At 43.4% G+C, this 23,181-nt stretch overlaps 1 protein-coding gene across 1 annotated transcript in view; it reads left to right on the forward strand.

Moving 5' to 3' along the window:
• Nucleotides 1–23,181, forward strand: part of LOC121539803 (carboxyl-terminal PDZ ligand of neuronal nitric oxide synthase protein-like) — a gene marked incomplete at its 3' end in the record, with an annotated part of 253,155 nt that overhangs the window by 200,167 nt on the left and 29,807 nt on the right. The window contains exon 8 of the mRNA XM_041848478.2: nt 6,495–6,656. Coding sequence (XP_041704412.2) covers nt 6,495–6,656 — 162 coding nt within the window. The remainder of the gene's footprint in view (nt 1–6,494; nt 6,657–23,181) is intronic.

Below are 23,181 nucleotides of genomic sequence, written 5' to 3' on the forward strand. Positions count from 1 at the left end.
TGCTGCCAAGGCAGCAGCTACTCTTCCTGCAAACTTAAGGCAGTTTGTACAATTTAAAAAACATTCTAAGTAAAGAGAAGGGAGGGCCAGAAGAGTAATGTTTGGGAAAGATTTTGTTAAGTGGCAAAAGAGGATGATAGCAGTGCCGGCTATGTTATGTGTGATGATTGTGAGGCGCTATACAAATTCGAGAGTCACAAGACGGGGACTTGAAATATGGTGCGTCAAGGGAACTGTAGCATACTGTTCAGATGGGTTAAATGTAATAGTAGCCTAACTGAAATCGGGACACTGACTGTGTTATTATTTCCTTTTTTTATTTTGCTAATTTTTATAATTGTTCTTACTTTTTAACTCTGCATTGTTGGGAAAGGGCTCGTAAGTAAGCATTTCACCGTAAAGTCTACACCTGTTGTTTTCGGCGCATGTGACAAATAAAATGTGATTTGATATATCTAATTTTAGACAAGCTGACTAACAAATAGCCTACCAAAATGTCGGAAATTATCAACTGAAACATTTCTAAATTAGAAATAAATAAATAAATCCTGCACTCCCTGTCAAAAAATCGTTCTGCCATCTGACTGTACAGCACATTTTATATCGGCCTATTTGTGGGTTAGGGTCGGGTGAGGGCCTCAGATTTTCACTTTATCACGTATAGTCGGCCGGACATCACTAGTGTACTGCACTTGATGAAATCACAACGCACACACATACATACACACACACAGAGAGAGTGTTCTAGTTCCACTGTTCATCATTAAGAGTTGAGAGTAAACAGCTTGTCTGGTAATGTCCTGATTAACCTGTAGATCAGACAGCGACACACCATCACTCATCCACTGGTGGGTGGGTGGGTGGGTAAGTGGGTGGGTGTGTGTGTGTGTGTTTGTGTGCGTGTGCGTGCGAGACCAGTGTTGATTCTAGGGATCTGCACCTGAGACAGATGGCAGAACATAAGTTTGGGGTGTAATTTGCTGACTTCGAAACAAATTTAGTGGATTGAGTGAATCTGTGCAGTGTAATGGTGATGATCCATACGTTATGTACAGTCGTGGGCAAAAGTTTTGAGAATGACACAAATATTAATTTTCACAAAGTCTGCTGCCTCAGTTTTTATGATGCCAATTTGCATATACTCCAGAATGTTATGAAGAGTGATCAGATGAATTGCAATTAATTGCAGTCCCTCTTTGCCATGAAAATTAACTTAATCCCCAAAAAACCTTTCCACTGCATTTCAGCCCTGCCACAAAAGGACCAGCTGACATCATGTCAGTGATTCTCTCGTTAACACAGGTGAGAGTGTTGACGAGGACAAGGCTGGAGATCACTCTGTCATGCTGATTGAGTTAGAATAACAGACTGGAAGCTTTAAAAGGAGGGTGGTGCTTGAAATCATTGTTCTTCCTCTGTTAACTATGGTTACCTGCAAGGAAACACGTGCCGTCATCATTGCTTTGCACAAAAAGGGCTTCACAGGTAGGGATATTGCTCCTAGTAAGATTGCACCTAAATCAACCATTTATCGGATCATCAAGAACTTCAAGGAGAGAGGTTCAATTATTGTGAAGAAGGCTTCAGGGCGCCCAAGAAAGTCCAGCAAGCGCCAGGACCGTCTCCTAAAGTTGATTCAGCTGCGGGATCGGGACATCACCAGTGCAGAGCTTGCTCAGGAATGGCAGCAGGCAGGTGTGAGTGCATCTGCACACACAATGAGGCGAAGACTTTTGGAGGATGGCCTGGTGTCAAGAAGGGCAGCGAGGAAGCCACTTCTCTCCAGGAAAAACATCAGGGACAGACTGATATTCTGCAAAAGGTACCGGGATTGGACTCGCAGATACAGTGTGGGTAGGCTAGTCTACATGAGATTATTATGGATAAGAGCAAGAATATTTGTATTTGTCAAACGGTAGTCAAGCATCGATCATCATGTCACCAGAATAAGACCCTCGATATTTACTGGAAAGGAGCATCAAGCTCATCACTGTACACTTTCACCACCCTGTGAAGTTAATCATAACTTATTTAATCTGTAACCTAATAAACTGCATGCTTTCCCAAGTCGTAGTGGGAGGACCGCACACCATATCATCTTGTGACTCCAACTTAACTTCAATATGATGTTTCTACCGTCATTTCACGCATAAGTAATTTTACCGACACAAAAAGATCCCACCATGTCGAACTAACAAATTCTTTGTCAGCATTTATAAAAATTTACCGAAACTTCCTGTTTCCATCACAGCTGTCGTGATTTATTTTATACGGTATGACTTGGATGGAAATGTGGGTTGTGTCACGAAAGAGTACTTTGGAAGCATCCAACAACGTATGATTTTATTTCTGAAGCAGTTTTCTCTCCGAGAGGCCTGAGAAAGGATGTCTCAATAAGTCCATCAAAATGTAATCTCTCTCTCTTGCTCTCTCTGTATTCTTCAGTAAAAGCATATTCTATGCAATTATCTCTGTCTGACACATACACATACACAAATGCAACGCTCTCTCTCACTCTCTGACACACATAGATTGATTTAGCTATTCAAGGAAAAACAATATAGTCCTCCAGGCCTTTGACAGGTACATTGGGGGAAAAAAGTATTTAGTCAGCCACCAATTGTGCAAGTTCTCCCACTTAAAAAGATGAGAGAGGCCTGTAATTTTCATCATAGGTACACGTCAACTATGACAGACAAATTGAGAAAAAAAAATCCAGAAAATCTCATTGGAGGATTTTTTATGAATTTATTTGCAAATTATGGTGGAAAATAAGTATTTGGTCACCTACAAACAAGCTAGAGTTCTGGCTCTCACAGACCTGTAACTTCTTCTTTAAGAGGCTCCTCTGTCCTCCACTCGTTACCTGTATTAATGGCACCTGTTTGAACTTGTTATCAGTATAAAAGACACCTGTCCACAACCTCAAACAGTCACACTTCAAACTCCACTATGGCCAAGACAAAAGAGCTGTCAAAGGACACCAGAAACAAAATTGTAGACCTGCACCAGGCTGGGAAGACTGAATCTGCAATATGTAAGCAGCTTGGTTTGAAGAAATCAACTGTGGGAGCAATTATTAGGAAATGGAAGACATACAAGACCACTGATAATCTCCCCTCGATCTGGGGCTCCACGCAAGATCTCACCCCCGTGGGGTCAAAATGATCACAAGAACGGTGAGCAAAAATCCCAGAACCACACGGGGGGACCTAGTGAATGACCTGCAGAGAGCTGGGACCAAAGTAACAAAGCCTACCATCAGTAACACACTACGCCGCCAGGGACTCAAATCCTGCAGTGCCAGACGTGTCCCCCTGCTTAAGCCAGTACATGTCCAGGCCCGTCTGAAGTTTGCTAGAGTGCATTTGGATGATCCAGAAGAGGATGATCCAGAAGAGAATGTCATATGGTCAGATGAAACCAAAATAGAACTTTTTGGTAAAAACTCAACTCGTCGTGTTTGGAGGACAAAGAATGCTGAGTTGCATCCAAAGAACACCATACCTACTGTGAAGCATGGGGGTGGAAACATCATGCTTTGGGGCTGTTTTTCTGCAAAGGGACCAGGACGATTGATCCGTGTAAAGGAAAGAATGAATGGGGCCATGTATCGTGAGATTTTGAGTGAAAACCTCCTTCCATCAGCAAGGGCATTGAAGATGAAACGTGGCTGGGTCTTTCAGCATGACAATGATCCCAAACACACTGCCCGGGCAACGAAGGAGTGGCTTCGTAAGAAGCATTTCAAGGTCCTGGAGTGGCCTAGCCAGTCTCCAGATCTCAACCCCATATAAAATCTTTGGAGGGAGTTGAAAGTCTGTGTTGCCCAGCGACAGCCCCAAAACATCACTGCTCTAGAGGAGATCTGCATGGAGGAATGGGCCAAAATACCAGCAACAGTGTGTGAAAACCTTGTGAAGACTTACAGAAAACGTTTGACCTGTGTCATTGCCAACAAAGGGTATATAACAAAGTATTGAGAAACTGCAAATAAATTCATAAAAAATCCTACAATGTGATTTTCTGGATTTCTTTTCCCATTTTGTCTGTCATAGTTGACGTATACCTATGATGAAAATTACAGGCCTCTCTCATCTTTTTAAGTGGGAGAACTTGCACAATTGGTGGCTGACTAAATACTTTTTTCCCCCACTGTACAAGCTGCTATTGTTCTTCTTTTTCAATTCACTAATGTGTGAATGCTATTCCAGTAGTGACATATTGGCTTGTCTGTCTAACATGTAGATGCATGAGCGAGCATGACTTTTCCTTTTATCTTAGAGCCTGTTCAGCCATGAAAAACATATAATGGACAGACTGATATTCTGCGAAAGGTACAGGGATTGGACTGCTGAGGACTGGGGTAAAGTCATTTTCTCTGATGAATCCCCTTTCCGATTGTTTGGGGCATCCGGAAAACACCTTGTCCGGAGCAGACAAGGTGAGCGCTACCATCAGTCCTGTGTCATGCCAACAGTAAAACATCCTGAGACCATTCATGTGTGGGGTTGCTTCTCAGCCAAGGGAGTGGGCTCACTCACAATTTTGCCTAAGAACACAGCCATGAATAAAGAATGGTACCAACACATCCTCCGAGAGCAACTTCTCCCAACCATCCAAGAACAGTTTGGTGACGACCAATGCCTTTTCCAGCATGATGGAGCACCTTGCCATAAGGCAAAAGTGATAACTAAGTGGCTCTGGGAACAAAACATCGACATTTTGGGTCCATGGCCAGGAAACTCCCCAGACCTTAATCCCATTGAGAACTTGTGGTCGATCCTCAAGAGGCGGGTGGACAAACAAAAACTCACAAATTCTGCATTGATTATGCAAGAATGGGCTGCCATCAGTCAGGATGTGGCCCAGAAGTTAATTAACAGCATGCCAGGGCGGATTGCAGAGGTCTTGAAAAAGAAGGGTCAACACTGCAAATATTGACTCTTTGCATAAGCTTCATGCAATTGTCAATAAAAGCCTTTGACACTTATGGAATGCTTGTAATTATACTTCAGTATACCATAGTAACATCTGACAAAAATATATCATAACACTGAAGCAGCAAACTTTATGAAGACCAATACTTGTGTCATTCTCAAAACTTTTGACCATGACTGTACACACAATACCACATTTGACAGTGAAAACATGTTTTTTGAAATGTGTGCAAATTTATTGAAAATGAAATGCAGAAATATCTAATTTACATAAGTATTCACAGCCCTGAGTCAATAAATTTTAGAATCACCTTTGGCAGCGATTACAGCTGTGAGTCTTTCTGGGTAAGTCTCTAAGTGCTTTGCACACTTGGATTGTACAATATTTGCCATTATTCTTTTCAAAATTCTTTAAGCTCTGTCAAATTGTTTGTTGATCATTACTAGACAACCATGTTCATGTCTTGTCATAGATTTACAAGCAGAATTAAGTCAAAGCTGTAACTTTGACTTAAATCTGGAAAATTCACTCTATTCTTGATAAGCGACTGCAGTGTGTTTTAGGTTATTGTCCTGCTGAAAAGTGAATTCATCTCCCAGTGTTTGGTGGAAAGCAGACTGAACCAGGTTTTCTTCTAGGATTTTGCCTGGATATTGTGGACTAACTACAATGTTGTTGATCCATCTTCAGTTTTCTCCTATCACACCCATTAAACTCTGTAACTGTTTTAAAGTCACCATTGGCCTCATGGTGAAATCCCTGAGCGGTTTCCTTTCTTCTATGATTTTGCCTGGATATTGTGGACTAACTACAATGTTGTTGATCCATCTTCAGTTTTCTCCTATCACACCCATTAAACTCTGTAACTGTTTTAAAGTCACCATTGGCCTCATGGTGAAATCCCTGAGCGGTTTCCTTCCTCTCCGGCAACTGAGTTAGGAAGGACGCCTGCATCTTTGTAGTGACTGGGTGTATTGATACACCATCCAAAGTGTAATTAATAACTTCACCATGCTCAAAGGGATATTCAATGTCAGCTTTTGTTTTTTTACCCATCTACCAATAGGTGCTCTTATTTGCGAGGCATTGGAAAACCTGTGTTTGAAATTCACTGTTCGACTGAGGGACCTTACAGATAATTGTATGTGTGGGATACAGAGATGAAGTAGTCATTAAAAACTCATGTTAAACACTATTATTGCACACAGAGTGAGTCTATGCAACTTATGTGACTTGTTAAGCAAATGTTTACTCCTGAACTTATTTAGGCTTGCCATAACAAAGGGGTTGAATACTTATTGTTGAAGAACATAATTCCACTTTGACATTATGGAGTATTGTGTGCAGGCCAGTGACAAATAGTCTAAATGTAATCCATTTTAAATTCAGGCTGTAACACAACAACATTTGGAAAAAGTTAAAGGGTGTGAATACTTTCTGAAGGCACTGTATCTCCATCTCCTCCTTACCTCTTCCATCCTCTCTCACCTTATATTGATGTCTCCGTCTCTCAATCCATCAATTCATCATTAACCTTCTCTCCTCCATGGCAGGTTCCAGAGGAGGCCTCTCTGTTGCTGGTGTCCCCCAGGATGCTGCTGCCGTCGTCGGGTACTCTGCTCAACAGTGCTCCCCTGTCAGTCCACCACCAGATCCAGCTGCTACAGCAACAACTACAGCAACAACAGCAACAGACACATGTAGCTGTGGCACAGGTAGGACCGAGACACACACATGTTTGTGTATGTTAACAGATGGTGTTTGTAGTACTGTGGATGGGTGAGGAGGTCTTGTTGTTTGAACTACAGGGAGCTGGTCGTTGTTCCCTCCTAGCTACTATCTTGTTTGTCTGCAAGCTCTTCACTTTGCTAATATTAACCGTTATGAATCATATGAACTTTACTTTCTGTGACTTTAACACCAGCTCTCCCACACACACACACAAACAAAATAATACACAAAATACCAATTACTCACAGCAGCTCAGCAGGAGGACTATGTACGTCATTATTGACAAAACATGATTAATACCCCATGCGGTAAAACGTTTTGGAAAGTCCATCTGTAGATGCTCTACAGACTATCAGTAACATTTCAACTATCTACTAAACCTAACCTTAACCCTAACCTTAACCCTTACCCTAAATTTAGCCCTAACCCTAACATTAACCCTTATTCTAAACTTAACCCTAGCAAACGTTTGCTTATCAACAGATAGTATGAACAAAGTGTGACCCACCATACATATTGAATCACTGTCATCTTTACAGTGCTGCACTGTTTATACAAGAGAGTAAATAGAAAGGTTTCAGTTGTGTTACTATCAGAGTTGTGGACTCGAGTCACATGACTTGGACTTGAGTCTGACTCGAGTCACAAATTTGATGACTTGAGACTCGACTTGATATAAAATAAAATAACTTGAGACTTGACTTGGACTTGGAGCCTCAAGACTTGGGACTCGAGTTTGACTTGAGACTGATGACTTGAAATTATCTGGCCAGGTTTTGTAATGTTTTGTCACTCATTTTGTGGCACAGAGTGTACGTGGATTACACCACACACAGCCAGAGACAGTAGCCGCAGCATCGCCCTTGCCAAAAAAAAACTGCAACAAATTGGCTATTGAAATCGGCACTCTGATTGAACTAGCAAACTGTCAATCAACAGGTCTGGTGAGCTGATTTGCTGTACAGTTATAGGATTGGGTGCAGGGCAAACATCAAAGTGTAGGGAGAGAGGATTGCTGTAATAAATAAATATGCACCTCCCAAAAATGTTGGTGATCAAGAATATTTACTTCGCTCTCCAAACTCCCGCCAGTGGAGAGTGCTTTTTTCCCTTGTTGAAATGTTTGCTGCTGCTTTCACACGTTTAAAAGCATAGGCCCTATGTGGTAAATCTATATAACATATAATACTACAATAATTGCTATCCACCGCCGTACTGTTTTTTGCAACACATAGACATTTCTGTTTAATGTTTGGTAGGCCTACGATACATTTTCATTTAGCCAACCATTTCTTACACTGCTCTGAGTGGGCACAATTTTTATAGTGCACATGAACGTTCACAAGACTCATGAGGTAGAAGTTCTGTTTATTTAATTAAATGTATGGCTTCCTTTGTTCATATTTCCCAGGTTATGTCGGAGTTCCGTGTGTCTGTGTCCTATGTCTCTGTCATTCTGGTTGTGAGTAATAGGAGCGCGTACGCCTCAATGCGCATAGAAATAGGCTACGTGGCTTCGCTCCACACTTTGGAGTCAGAACGTTTAATAAGAGAAAATGATTTATCCATGTAAGCATGGTGTTAAAATATCATTATTAATCATTTCGTCTGATTAAGACGAATGTACCGATGTAACAATGGATGTGGAAATCGCCTTTTACATTTTGTAGAACCAGTTTATTGGTTGTAATTGCCAATAAGGTAATTGTATGGTCCTGGGGGCCAAGTGCTTATATTATGTACAGTAGGTGTACCTGTTTGAGCTCCTGTTAGACAGATTCGATTTGGTTTCTCAAGGGGAGGCTGTACAGTCTTGCCCTCTACCTGTGTCTGTTCAGATAGGACAGGTTAAGCCTGTTACAGAGGCTAATTCTTTTTTGGTAAATCTACTTGTATATTTTGTATGACATAGTGCTTTCACCATTGGATCACCAAGACCTGTAAATAAATCTACACTCTGAGCACGTCAACCTGCCTTGCCTTCTGCAGATTTCATGCCATTATGACTGCTACAAGGTCCCTATTTTACAATTACATAGGCTAGCCAATCAAAATATGTTGTAGACAAAATAATGAAAAGGGCTGTTTAGCAGCCTCAATAAATATAGAAAGGTTTTTAGTTCAACAAGTCGTTGCATGTGTTTTTATTTTATTTGACTAGAGACTTAACTTGAAAACTTGTGACTCGACTTGCTCTTAAAATGCACGACTTGGACTTGACTCGAGTCTTGACCCGTTCTACTTGGGACTCGGCTTGAGACTCGGACCTTGAGACTTGAGACTTGTTTGGGACTCTAATAATAGTGACTTGGTCCCACCTCTGGTTACTATTGTATAAAGTCAGATTGGTTTTCAATGACCTAGTTAGGACACGTAGGTCATACACTCCTCACACTAGCTGTGCAAAATCAACAGTCAACGAAGCGCCTGGAGACCAGTGGCAGCAATTTCACAACTGGGCTCAACCTACTGTATTTACACACAACTCCATACACACACACACACATACACACACACACAAACTGTCAGAGAGTTAGCAACAAGCCTGTTGAATGGAATTGAAGGATGGGACTAATAACAACTAACAACAAACAATAACAAGATAACTAATAATGTAGGCACGCTGTGTCCATAATAAGTGTATGGGTTGTAGGTTGGGAGCTTTTGTGAAGGAGCACAGTTAGAAAGATATGGCATATAGAAGCAAACCGGATGGACATCATGAAAATGATCGGAGAGTTTGAGAGTAGAAGAAGTTCAGGAGAAAGAACAAACAAAATGTAATTATTGTAAAATTGACTGTCCATAAAATGTAGATAGTGGGTATGGGCTGGAAGTAGAGGCAGGGATTTTGGCCCACTCCTCCATACAGACCTTCTCCAGATCCTTCAGGTTTCGGGGCTGTCGCTGGGCAATACGGACTTTCAGCTCGCTCCAAAGATTTTCTATTGGGTTCAGGTCTGGAGACTGGCTAAGCCACTCCAGGACCTTGAGATGCTTCTTACGGAGCCACTCCTTAGTTGCCCTGGCTGTGTGTTTTGGGTCGTTGTCATGCTGGAAGACCCAGCCACGACCCATCTTCAATGCTCTTACTGAGGGAAGGAGGTTGTTGGCCAAGATCTCGTGATACATGGCCCCATCCATCCTCCCCTCAATACGGTGCAGTCGTCCTGTCCCCTTTGCAGAAAAGCATCCCCAAAGAATGATGTTTCCACCTCCATGCTTCACGGTTGGGATGGTGTACTTGGGGTTGTACTCATCCTTCTTCTTCCTCCAAACACGGCGAGTGGAGTTTAGATCAAAAAGCTCTATTTATGTCTCATCAGACCACATGACCTTCTCCCATTCCCCCTCTGGATCATCCAGATGGTCATTGGCAAACTTCAGACGGGCCTGGATATGCGCTGGCTTGAGCAGGGGGACCTTGCGTGCGCTGCAGGATTTTAATCCATGACGGCGTAGTGTGTTACTAATGGTTTTCTTTGAGACTGTGGTCCCAGCTCTCTTCAGGTCATTGACCTGGTCCTGCCGTGTAGTTCTGGGCTGATCCCTCACCTTCCTCATGATCATTGATGCCCCACGAGGTGAGATCTTGCATGGAGCCCCAGACCGAAGGTGATTGACCGTCATCTTGAACTTCTTCCATTTTATAATAATTGCGCCAACAGTTGTTGCCTTCTCACCAAGCTGCTTGCCTATTGTCCTGTAGCCCATCCCAGCCTTGTGCAGGTCTACAATTTTATCCCTGATGTCCTTACACAGCTCTCTGGTCTTGGCCATTGTGGAGAGGTTGGAGTCTGTTTGATTGAGTGTGTGGAAAGGTGTATTTTATACAGGTAACGAGTTCAAACAGGTGCAGTTAATACAGGTAATGAGTGGAGAACAGGAGGGCTTCTTAAAGAAAAACAAACAGGTCTGTGAGAGCCGGAATTCTTACTGGTTGGTAGGTGATCAAATACTTATGTCATGCAATAAAATGCAAATTAATTACTTAAAAATCATACAATGTGATTTTCTGGATTTTTGTTTTAGATTCCGCCTCTCACAGTTGAAGTGTACCTATGATAAAAATTACAGACCTCTACATGCTTTGTAAGTAGGAAAACCTGCAAAATCGGCAGTGTATCAAATACTTGTTCTCCCCACTGTATCTCTTAACACCATCCATATTGGATTTCTATTTGCCATATATTTTTCAACTGTACTGTGATGTTTTACAAAAGTTCTGAACCTTTCTATTCTCATTGTTTCTAAAGATCGTAAATTGAAAATAATTTTTTTTGCTTAAAGTATTATTATATTATTGATCGATTGACTATGACTTTTCAGATCACCCAGTAGTGCTATCTGCAGGGTTAGCTCCAGGTAAATATTGCAATCCTTTAGCCATTCCTGGACCTGTGTCCAAAAACAAGCTACAAATGGACAGTACCAAAACAAATGATCTAATGATTCTGTCTCTTCGCAGCAAAATCTGCAGAGCTGGGAAGATTGTATCCCCCATATAAATAACCTTCTATTGGTAGCAATAATTTTATATAATAATTTAAATTGAAAAATTCTAAGTTTTGAATCTGGCGTCGTTTTGCATATCAATTCATAAACACTATGCCATGGAATCGGTACGTCAAAAATCTCTTCCCAACTATTTTGCAATCTATATGGGACAGCTGTCAATCCTTTGGTCCTTAAATGAAACTGGTATACTTTTTTATTTATCACAATTTTCTTTAACCAATTATATTCTTTAATGCAAGGCCGACAGACAAGTTCCTTACTTTCTCCCCCTTCCACTTTCCTTTTCCATTTTTGTGGTAATGCTGCAATTATTTGGTTGTATTTTTGGGTAGAGTAGACATTTCCATATGTTTTTGTTAGCTGCATGTGCAACATAACTCCACCAGTCCTACCGATAACATCATTTACGAAGATTATACCTTTTTTAAGGTTTTTTATCGATTAGTATATTTGAGTTTAACCACAATATTTGTTGCATTATTTGTTCTGTCGTTTCTGGAGGATTAAATTGAAATTGCAAACAACTTTCTATGGCTTGTTTTAGAAATAGTGATATTTGGGAGATTATTTCCTTTTCAAATACCTGAAAGTGAGAGTTTACAGTCTTTGTTCTTATCCTGTTTATCTGTCTGTCCAAACCCCAGCACAAGCATGGCTACAGGCACTAAACCCATTAGTTCTGCTGCCTGCCATGCTGTGTGGCATTAAGACTTAGCCCACGGCTAGGTTCAACTGGCCGTTAATGAGAAGGGAGAAGGTTAAACTCAGAGGTTAAAAAGAGGACAATAATAAACTGATTATAAAACGAAACATTTTGAAATTATGAATAAGTGAGGCAGAGGAGGACGTGACTGCCTTGTAAAGTCTAGTTCTGAAGGCCAGAGTGTGTGTGTGGGTGTGAGACTGGGTAACCGGGTAGCTGGTTGAAAGCACCCCTCTAACCCCTATCTGCCAGTGCAGTCAGTCGATGGCCTTGAGAGGGTGATGTTACTAACTTTGTGCGACAGGAAGGAAGAAACAGATTCTTTCATCTAAGCCAATGTGTCAAGGTGGGTCAAGTATATCACTTCCCTTCACACCTCAGAGGGAAGGCCAGGAGGGGAGCGAATAGCGATCGGCCCAGTTAGGTTGGTACAGCGCCAACTCTCTGAAACTTTATGGACTTCTAAACAAAGTGCTGACAGTAGCTGAGATGTTAGGGAAGTTAGCTGGTCTGTGAAAGCTCACACTCATCACAATCATCTAGGGTTGGAAGGAGAGAAGAGGAGGGAAGGATGAGGGAGAGGAGGAGAGAAGGATCACTTACATTCTCAGAGAAGTGTGAATACTTGTTTGATGATTCATACTGCAGAGCAGAACCTTGTTACTTTGAGTGGCTAATGAGATTTAACCTAATTCGTAGCCCACTGGAAGCTAGCTCACACATACACTCACACCAGTGGAGGGCTTTTCAAATGGAATCCTTATCATTTCGGCAGCATTTAATTTCTTCCTGTTCCTAAAAATGAAAAGAAAATAGAGTTGTACATCCTCTGGTTATTCTAGGGACGTCACCTCGACACTAAATCGTTGATTGAGAAGGAAGTTCAATACAGTTTTAGCCTGTTACATTTCATTAGAAACAAATTATTGAGCCATCTATAAGACCAGGCTAGATTAGTTGTAGTGTACTGAGACTAAAGACTAAGTTGTGGGTGGATGCTAACCACCAAGTCGGCTCCAGTTAGAGTGGACAAGACTCCAATGAACTCTTGACCATTTATCATGAGCACCAAAAACCGTCCCAGGACAGAGGGCAAACACGTTGGTGAGAACTGCTTGTATGTATGGTTTCTGGAACAGATGGAAACTATTATTAGGGTTGACATCAATTGAATCATCAATTGAACATAATTAGCATAAAGGTAACAAAACTTAACATACTGGTAAGGCAAAACACAACAGTAACACAAAAGAGCAGTAGCCTGCAGTTACCCTACCATAAGCGGGCCCTATGGCCTGAAATAGTGTTGGATATGAACATAAATATTATGGCAATAAACAAGGTGGCATTAGTAGCATGAAGTACTACACATAATATAAAATATAGAGTCAATACAGACCTGACCTGTGGTTCTACTAGTAAAGCATGTTCTGAAGGCAGTTAGTTAACATAACAATAGACAATAGAGCTACAATGCTAGTGCTAATGAGTCCAAACATAACACATCAAGCTAGTAAATTGATGTAAAGTACTTAAGTAAAAACACTTTAAAGTACTACTTAAGTTGTTTTTGTTGGGTATCTGTACTTAACTATTTACATTTTTCAAAATGTTTACTTTTACTTCACTACATTCCTACTGTGACATGGCAGAGGAGTAAGGAAACACAGCAACAGTCTCACCGTCAGAAGATCCCATCCCATGATCTTAGAAAACGATGGATACTGATACCTATAATAATAATATAATATGCCATTTAGCAGACGCTTTTATCCAAAGCGACTTACAGTCATGTGTGCATACATTTTTACGTATGGGTGGTCCCAGGGATCGAACCCACTACCCTGGCGTTACAAGCGCCATGCTCTACCAATTGAGCTACAGAGGACCACTACAACATCGACGACAACCCGTGGCAGCACATGCCCAACGTCTACAACCTCTCCAATCAGCATCCACAGTTTATCTGACTCCCTGGGAGGAGGAGTGCAGGTACAGAGTGCCAGCACCAGGGAGCTACATCCCAGTGGAGGAAAGCAGGCCGACTGCGACCCCCGTCGACCAGCTATTCTGTGTTTGGGTCCTCTCCCCCAACACTGTGAGGTCACTACTCTAAACTACACCCAGCTCATGGCTAGGCCACAGGACACTGCTGCCCACGTTTCAGTCACTCTACCGCTAACATGTTCCTTGGCAGGAATGGAAGCACTGGGGAGGTTGACCCTGTAGAAAGCCACCATCGCTACACAGACCTACACTGTCACAAAATCACTGCCACAAACAGTCATTTCAAGTAGGCAGTCGGCCGAAAGTCCCTACCAGCAGTATGGAAATGTGACCACGCACTCTTCCTTGATGTTGTTAAATCCACCAAACCAGTCATGGACTGGTGGGCACGCCCTGAGCTACCACTTCCAAACACCAACTGTTCCACCCACCAGCTCAAGCTTAGTCTGCATGATACCAGCCATTATCCACTGCTCCGGTCTATTCTGGGTATCAGCCATCAGCTGCTCAGACTCCGTCAGCTGCTCTATCCTATTCAGCTGACCAACCGTGGGCTGCACCTGCCCAGCCAGCTTATCCTCCATGGACCGCTCCTTTCCCACCAGTTTACTGCTGCTACCTGCTGCCCCTTTCCAGCCAGCTCACCCGCCTGGACCTGCTGCATCGCTCATGCCAGATCACCTGCCTGGACCTCTTCCACAGTGTTGAACACTATACAGTTGAAGTCGGAAGTTTACATACACCTTAGCCAAATACATTTAAACTCATTTTTACACAATTCCTGACATTTAATCCTAGTAAAAAGTGTTTTAGGTCAGTTAGGATCACCACTTTATTTTAAGAATGTGAAATGTTAGAATAATTGTAGAGAGTATGATTTATTTAAGCTTTTATTTATTTCATCACATTCCCAGTGGGTCAGAAGTTTACATACACTCAATTAGTATTTGGTAGCATTGCCTTTAAATTGTTTAACTTGGGTCAAACGTTTCGGGTAGCCTTCCACAAGCTTCCCACAATAAGTTGGGTGAATTTTGGCCCCTTCCTCCTGACAGAGCTGGTGTAACTGAGTCAGGTTTGTAGGCCTCCTTGTTCGCACACGCTTTTTCAGTTCTGCCCACAACTTTTCTATAGGATTGAGGTCAGGGCTTTGTGATGGCCACTCCAATACCTTGACTTTGTTGTCCTTAAGCCATTTTGCCACAACTTTGGAAGTATTCTTGGGGTCATTGTCCATTTGGAAGACCCATTTGCGACCAAGCATTAACTTCTTGACTGATGTCTTGAGATGTTGCTTCAATAAATCCACATAATTTTTCTTCCTCATGATGCCATCTATTTTTTCAAGTGCACCAGTCCCTCCTGCAGTAAAGCACCCCAACAGCATGATGCTGCCACCCCCGTGCTTCACGGTTGGGATGGTGTTCTTCGGCTTGCAAGCCATCCCCTTTTTCCTCCAAACATAACGATGGTCATAATGGCCAAACAGTTCCATTTTTGTTTCATCAGACCAGAGGACATTTCTCCAAAAAGTACGATCTTTGTCCCCATGTGCAGTTGCAAACCGTAGTCTGGTTTTTTTATGGTGGTTTTGGAGCAGTGGCTTCTTCCTTGCTGAGCGACCTTTCAAGTTATGTCGATATAGGACTCGTTTTACTGTGGATATAGATACTTTTGTACCTGTTTCCTCCAGCATCTTCACAAGGTCCTTTGCTGTTGTTCTGGGATTGATTTGCACTTTTCGCACCAAAGTATGTTAATCTCTAGGAGACAGAACGTGTCTCCTTCCTGAGCGGTATGATGGCTGCGTGGTCCCATGGTGTTTATACTTGCGTACTATTGTTTGTCCAGATGAACGTGGTACCTTCAGGCGTTTGGAAATTGCCCCAAGGATGAACCAGACTTGTGGAGGTCTACAATTTTTTGTCTGAGGTCTTGGCTGATTTCTTTTGATTTTCCCATGATGGCAAGCAAAGAAGCACTGAGTTTGAAGGTAGGCCTTGAAATACATCCACAGGTACATCTCCAAGTTACTCAAATGATGTCAATTAGCCTATCAGAAGCTTCTAAAGCCATGACATCATTTTCTGGAATTTTCCAAACTGTTTAAAGGCACAGTCAACTTAGTGTATGCAGAAGTGCTATCGCCATCTAAGGGGCATCCCACATCATGCCTTTGACAAGGTACACCCACTGCTGCTCATCGGAGTGGACTACACCAGCTTGATAGAGACGATCAGGCTAGGGCCAGCTGGTAGACCAGCAGCTGTACATACGCAGTTCGGTTGGACAGTCCAGGGCCCTGATGGTCACCTGCCTCAGCAGGTACAAACCCAGCAATGCCTGTTCACATCCATTCTCCCCTTTTCGCAGCGTGAAGTTGTGAACATCCTAGAAGCCTGAACTAAGCTTTATAACATATGTGACACTCTGCGCTATGCTACCCACCTTTTCCTTGCCAAGGAAGCACCTCTCCTGAGGCCGTCCAAGGAGGCCGTCATGCCAAACCTCAGGAGCACCGAGAAGAGGTTGCCAAAGGACCCCGGAAAGGCAAAAGTATACAATGCCGAGATCCAGAAGCACATCGAGGCAGGGTGCGTCACCAAGCTTACCGGAGAGGCAGGCCACCAAGACCACCAAGATGACCCAGCCTGGCTGAAGAGATCCATCTTCTGTGGTCTCATGACAGTAAACCCCAGTCTACAAGTGCCTGACACCAACAAGTTCAACTCCTGGAAAGCGCAGGTGGAAGAAACCTACCAGTCCCTTCACGAGGCGGCTGCTGCTGATACCTGCCTGCCCAAGCCAGACTACCGCAAAGTGGAGGTCCTTCTCTTGAGATCATGTCAGAAGGCAGGCATCCTCAACGCCAAACCATTGGGGTATGTCTCTTCGGATGTGGCAGATCCAGACCCCGTAACAGCCATGATGCTCTAGATGGGGCGTCGGGACACCTCCCTACCACAAGTTGCCAGTTATTCCAGACGACGACGGACAAAAGGGTCTGGAACCTGCATAGGAAATTCATGGGCTAGCATCTTAGACCTGCTAGGATGGGGACCGCTTTACAGAATTCTCTGATTTGTGACATGGATGTGGGGAGGGCACTCAGGGCAGGAGGGCACTTAGGGCAGGTGTGCCCTCTGTCTAACTCTATGGCCAGGTATTTAAATGGGAAGGTTTGAGGGCGCCTCCTTTTTCTATCTGGGTCCTTCACCAAAATGGAGTTGAGAACGCAAAACATCTCTCACAAGAAACCTGTGTCATGACTTGCCCTCATGGGCTGAGGATTAAAGTTGGCGGCTAGGCAAAGGTTTGAACACCCCCTCTCCTGGGGGCCAGTTTTATGACCGGTCGTAAATTCCTTGCAGAAACATTATTTTCCATGCCATGCAGTATTGGGAGAGGGAATTTCCCTGTGAGACAAAGGAAGTCTTCCCGCCAAGACTCCAACATCCAAAAGTGGATAATGAAACAATATTCCTACTTAAAAGAATGTGGCAAATGGTCGGTGGCGACTTAAAGAGCAATCATGTCAAATTCGTTACTATGTTGTGATGTCATTAAAGATGGTGGAACAACATAACTGTATCTCTGGGGGTGTACACTTCCCAGTTATGAGGTTTGCATCTAATTGTTGTATAAAACGAATGATTAAGTATAATAATACTTTTGTGAAGATAACAATGTGATTTTAGCATTCTAGATGAGATGATTGTTTCCATATTGATTTGTTCTCAGTCAGTGGCCACACCCAGATGAGCACAAACATGATGAAACGCCCCCTTTCTACTCAAGTATAAAACCCCTCGTGACGAAATTCACCTCAGACCAGCAGACGTGAAGCTGAAGCTACACGTTACAAAATGGTTAAACCAGAAAGACCAGAAAACATGAGACGTTAGTCCACACGTTTGAAATGGAGAAACTCTGAAACTCTCAACCTCTACACGAGGTGAAGAAGAAGACAACAACGCACTAGACCTTATCATCTCAGTCTGCAGCTGGCATGTATAGTCGTCTAGAGAACTTTCACTAAAGACACGAAAGTTGGGAAGGACAATCCCTCTCAGACAACCGTTGGTACATCTGAAGTATCTATTCTAACAGATCAACTCTACGAACGACAGGGTACGCTGAAGTATCCATCCTAACCACCACTACGACCAGAAACTCTACCAAGGACATTGGGATCTCTGGTGGGCAAACCAGAGTCCTACATCATCAACTCAACTATCGAAGACAGCTACACGTACACTACCGTATCTCAGACTGGCCAATAAAAAGAAAAGATTGAGATGGGCAGTCTGAGATATGACTTTTTCTTTGCAACTCTGCCTAGAAGGTCAGCATCCCGGAATCGCCTCATCCCTGTAAACGAACCCACAATTGCTGATGCTCCAGATTCTCAACTAGTCTCATGAAGGCCAGTTTTATTGCTTCCTTAATCAGCACAACAGTTTTCAGCTGTGCTAACATAATTGCAAAAGGGTTTTCTAATGATCAATTAGCCTTTTAAAATGATAAACTTGGATTAGCAAACACAACGTGCCATTGGAACACAGGACTGATGGTTGCTGACAGTGTGCCTCTGTACGCCTATGTAGATATTCCATTAAAAATCAGCCGTTTCCAGCTACAATAGCCATTTACAACATTAACAATGTCTACACTGTATTTCTGATCAATTTGATGTTATTTTAATGGGCAAAAAAATTGCTTTTCTTTCGAAAACAAGGACATTTCTAAGTGACCCCAAACTTTTGAATGGTAGTGTAAATACATGTTGCATTTCTAATCTGAATGAGCGGTTATTAGGGTGCATAAGTATTATGATTACTGTGAGCATAGTCTCCAAAGTAACAACAATAGTTTGAATCTCTGTCTCTCCCTTCCATTCTGACCCTCCTCCTACCCAAGCATTCTTGCTATTGTTAGTCCAGTCCACTAGGGACCTGTTTTCATTGTATTACGTTAGTAATCAATAACCTATGTGTGCGTGTGTGTTTGTTTCATTCATTGAATGGCTGAACGACGATATTGATAACATACAGCTGGCGGGATATACGCTACATCGTCAGGATAGAACGGCTGACTCCGGTAAGACAAGGGGTGGCAGTCTGTGTATATTTGTAAACAACAGCTGGTGCATAAAATCTAACACTATGGAAGTCTCGAGGTTTTGCTCGCCGGAGGTAGAGTATCTCATGATAAGCTGTAGACCATACTATTTACCAATAGAGTTTTCATCTATATTTTGAGTAGCTGTCTATCTACCACCACACACTGATGCTGGAACTAAGATTGCACTCAATGAGCTGTATAAGGCCATAAGTAAACAGGAAAACGCTCATCCAGAGGCAGCGCTCCTAGTGGCCGAGGACTTTAATGCAGGGAAACTTAAATCCGTTCTACCTAATTTCTACCAGCATGTTAAATGTGCAACCAGAGAAAAAAAAAACTCTAGACCACCTTTACTCCACACACAGAGACGCATACAAAGCTGTCCATCGCCCTCCATTAGACAAATCTGACCATAACTCTATCCTCCTGATTCCTGCTTATAAGCAAAAACTAAAGCAGGAAGCACCAGTGACTCGGTTAATAAAAAAGTGGTCAGATGACGCAGATGCTAAGCTACAGGACTGTTTTGCTAGCACAGACTGGAATATGTTCCGGGATTCTTCAGATAGCATTGAGGAGTACACCACATAAGTCACTGGCTTCATCAATAAGTGCATCGATGACGTCGTCCCCACAGTGACCGTACGTACATACCCCAACCAGAAGCCATGGATTACAGGCAACATCCGCACTGAGCTAAAGGGTAGAGCCGCCACTTTCAAGGAGCGGGACTCTAACCCAGAGCATCAGCTGTTCCGGATGACTATGTGATCACGCTCTCCGTAGCCGATGTGAGTAAGACCTTTAAGCAGGTCAACATTCACAAGGCCGCAGGGCCAGACGGATTACCAGGACGTGTACTCCGAGCATGTGCTGACCAACTGGCAAGTGTCTTCACTGACATTTTCAACATGTCCCTGACTGTGTCTGTAATACCAACATGTTTCAAGCAGACCACCATAGTCCCTGTGCCCAAGGACACTAAGATAACCTGCCTAAATGACTACCGACCCGTAGCACTCACGTCTGTAGCCATGAAGTGCTTTGAAAGGCTGGTCATGGCTCACATCAGCACCATTATCCCAGAAACACTAGACCCACTCCAATTTGCATACCGCTCCAACAGATCCACAGATGATGCAATATCTATTGCACTCCACACTGCCCTTTCCCACCTGGACAAGAGGAACACCTACGTGAGAATGCTATTCATTGACTACAGCTCAGCGTTCAACACCATAGTGCCCTCAAAGCTCATCACTAAGCTAAGGATCCTGGGACTAAACACCTCCCTCTGCAACTGGATCCTGGAATTCCTGACGGGCCGCCCCCAGGTGGTAAGGGTAGGTAACAACACGTCTGCCACGCTGATCCTCAACACGGGGGCCCCTCAGGGGTGTGTGCTCAGTCCCCTCCTGTACTCCCTGTTCACCCATGACTGCATGGCCAGGCACGACTCCAACACCATCATTAAGTTTGCTGACGACACAACCGTGGTAGGCCTGATCACCGACAACGATGAGACAGCCTATAGGGAGGAGGTCAGAGAACTGGCCGTGTGGTTTCAGGATAACAACCTCTCCCTCAACGTGATCAAGACAAAGGAGATGATTGTGGACTACAGGATAAATAAGAGGACTGAGCACGCCCCCATTCTCATCGACGAGGCTGTAGTGGAACAGGTTGAGAGCTTCAAGTTCCTTGGTGTCCACATCACCAACGAACTATCATGGTCCAAACACACCAAGAGAGTTGTGAAGAGGGCACGACAAAACCTATTCCCCCTCAGGAGACTGAAAATATTTGGCATGGGTCCTCAGATCCTCAAAAAGTTATACAGCTACACCGGGTAGTGCGTACGGCCCAGTACATCACTGGGGCCAAGCTTCCTGCCATCCAGGACCTCTATACCAGGCGGTGTCAGAGGAAGGCCCTAAAAATTGTCAAAGACTCAAGCCACCTTAGTCATAGACTGTTCTCTCTGCTACCGCACGGCAAGCGGTACCGGAGCGCCAAGTCTAGGTCCAAAAGGCTTCTCAACAGCTTCTACCTCCAAGCCATAAGACTCCTGAACAGCTAATCATGGCTACCCGGACTATTTGCACTGCCCCCCCACCCCACCCCATCCCCCTCTTTTACGCTGATGCTACTCTGTTTATTATTTATGCATAGTCACTTTAACTCTACCAACATGTACATATGACCTCAATTTGCTTTAATTTTTTATTTTCCTTTAATTAACACTTTTTTTCTTTAAACTTTTTCTTTAAAAAACTGCATTGTTGGTTAAGGGCTTGTAAGTAAGCATTTCACTGTAATGTCTACACCTGTTGTATTCGGCGCATGTGGCAAATAACATTTAATTTGATTTGATTTGATTTGAATACAAACCATACTTACCTGTTACCTATCCTACATAACCAACCAGCTGGTTACTGAGTCAAGTCACTGTTCAAGACATCAAGACTCTTCAAGATTGTAATACAACCCATCTGAATGACATGTTCCATGCTCTGTATCACCTATATCCTCTGAATACATAAATCAGGGTTCCCCAACTGGTGGCCCATGCGCCAAATCTGACCCGTGGTTGGTTTTATTTGGCCACCCAAGTTTTCTGAGCAAAATAATTAATAAAAGCTTGTTTTTGTTGTTGAATTTTCATTGTTGGACATAAAAAACTGTAAGAACACCAGGAAATCAGCTCCAAGTGATTTTAATTTAGGAAATCTGTTCCCAAGTATTCCCACGCATAATAGAGATACGTGATCATATGCAAATGTAGGCAAGGTTTGAAGTGATTATGTTTTAGTCAAACATTATATCTGTTTGGGCTTCTTGCGGTCAATTTGCAGTCTACAAATTATTTGTTATTATGTTCCAGCCCCCTGACCATCCACTCAAGAAAAGATCGTCCCACGGCGGAATCATAAATTGCATCTTTGCCTCCGCCTGCTCCCTTATCAGAGCCCCACGGTAGATGGGCATCATCTATCCACCTACAACTCAATTATTTACATTGGTCATTCAGATGGGTTATATTACAATCTTGAAGAGTCTTGATGTCTTGAACAGTGACTTGACTCAGTAACCAGCTGGTTGGTTATGTGGAATAGGTAACAGGTAAGTATGATTTGTATTTTAATGACGCATACAGGTTTCTTGTAGTGAGAGTTGTTTGATGTGCTCAACTGCTCAGCTCTGTTTGGGTGAAGGACTCGAATTAAAAGTAGGCACCCATTTAAACCTGCCCTTTTAAATACCTGTCCATAGAGTTAGATCGATGGCACATCTGCCACGAATGCACTCCCCCCGCGTCCATGTCACCGATCAGGGAATTCTGTACATCCGCCCCCAGTTTAGCAGGATTAAGATGTAAAGCCCATGAATTCCCTATGCTGGTTCCGGACCCTTTTGGCCGTCGTCGTCTGGGATGGCTAGGAACTTGTGGTAGGGAGGAGTCCCGCCATCCCATGTAGAGCATGATGGGTGTAATGGGGTCTGGATCTGCCACATCGGAAGAGACATAAACCAATGGTTTGGTGTTGAAGAGAGGGACCTCAGTATCGCGATAGTCTGGCTTGTGCAGGCTGGTGTCATCAGCGGTTTCCCGTGAAGGGACTGGTAGGTTTCTTCCACATGCGCTTTCCAGGTTGAACTTGTTGCCGTCGGGCACTTGTAGAGTGAGGCTTACTGTCGTGAGACCACAGAAGATGGACCTCTTCAGCTCAGCTGGATCATCTTGGTGGTCTTGGTGGCATGCCTCTCTGGTAAGCTTGGTGACACACCCTGCCTCGACGGCCTTCTGGATCTCTGCATTTTATAGCTTTGCTTTTACGGGTCCTTTGGCAACCTATTCTCTGTGCTCCTGGCGTTTGGCATGACGGTCTCTTTGGTGGCCCTCAGGGAAGATGCTTCCTTGGCACGGAGAAAGCGAGTAGGATAGTGCAGAGTGTCACCTAGGTTAACAATTTTTGTTCCGGCCTCTGGGATGTTCACAGCCTTCTGGTCTTGGTGTGACTGTGTCACCAACTTCTTGCTGCGGAAGGGGAAAACGTAGTGCTGCAAGAGTCGCTCCACATGTTGGTAGACGTCATCTACCGTCGGGCAGACGGATGTGAACAGGCATTTCTGGGTCTGTACCTGGTGATGCAGGC

Source organism: Coregonus clupeaformis, chromosome 26 (assembly GCF_020615455.1).
Source record: "Coregonus clupeaformis isolate EN_2021a chromosome 26, ASM2061545v1, whole genome shotgun sequence".
Taxonomy (NCBI): Eukaryota; Metazoa; Chordata; class Actinopteri; order Salmoniformes; family Salmonidae; genus Coregonus; species Coregonus clupeaformis.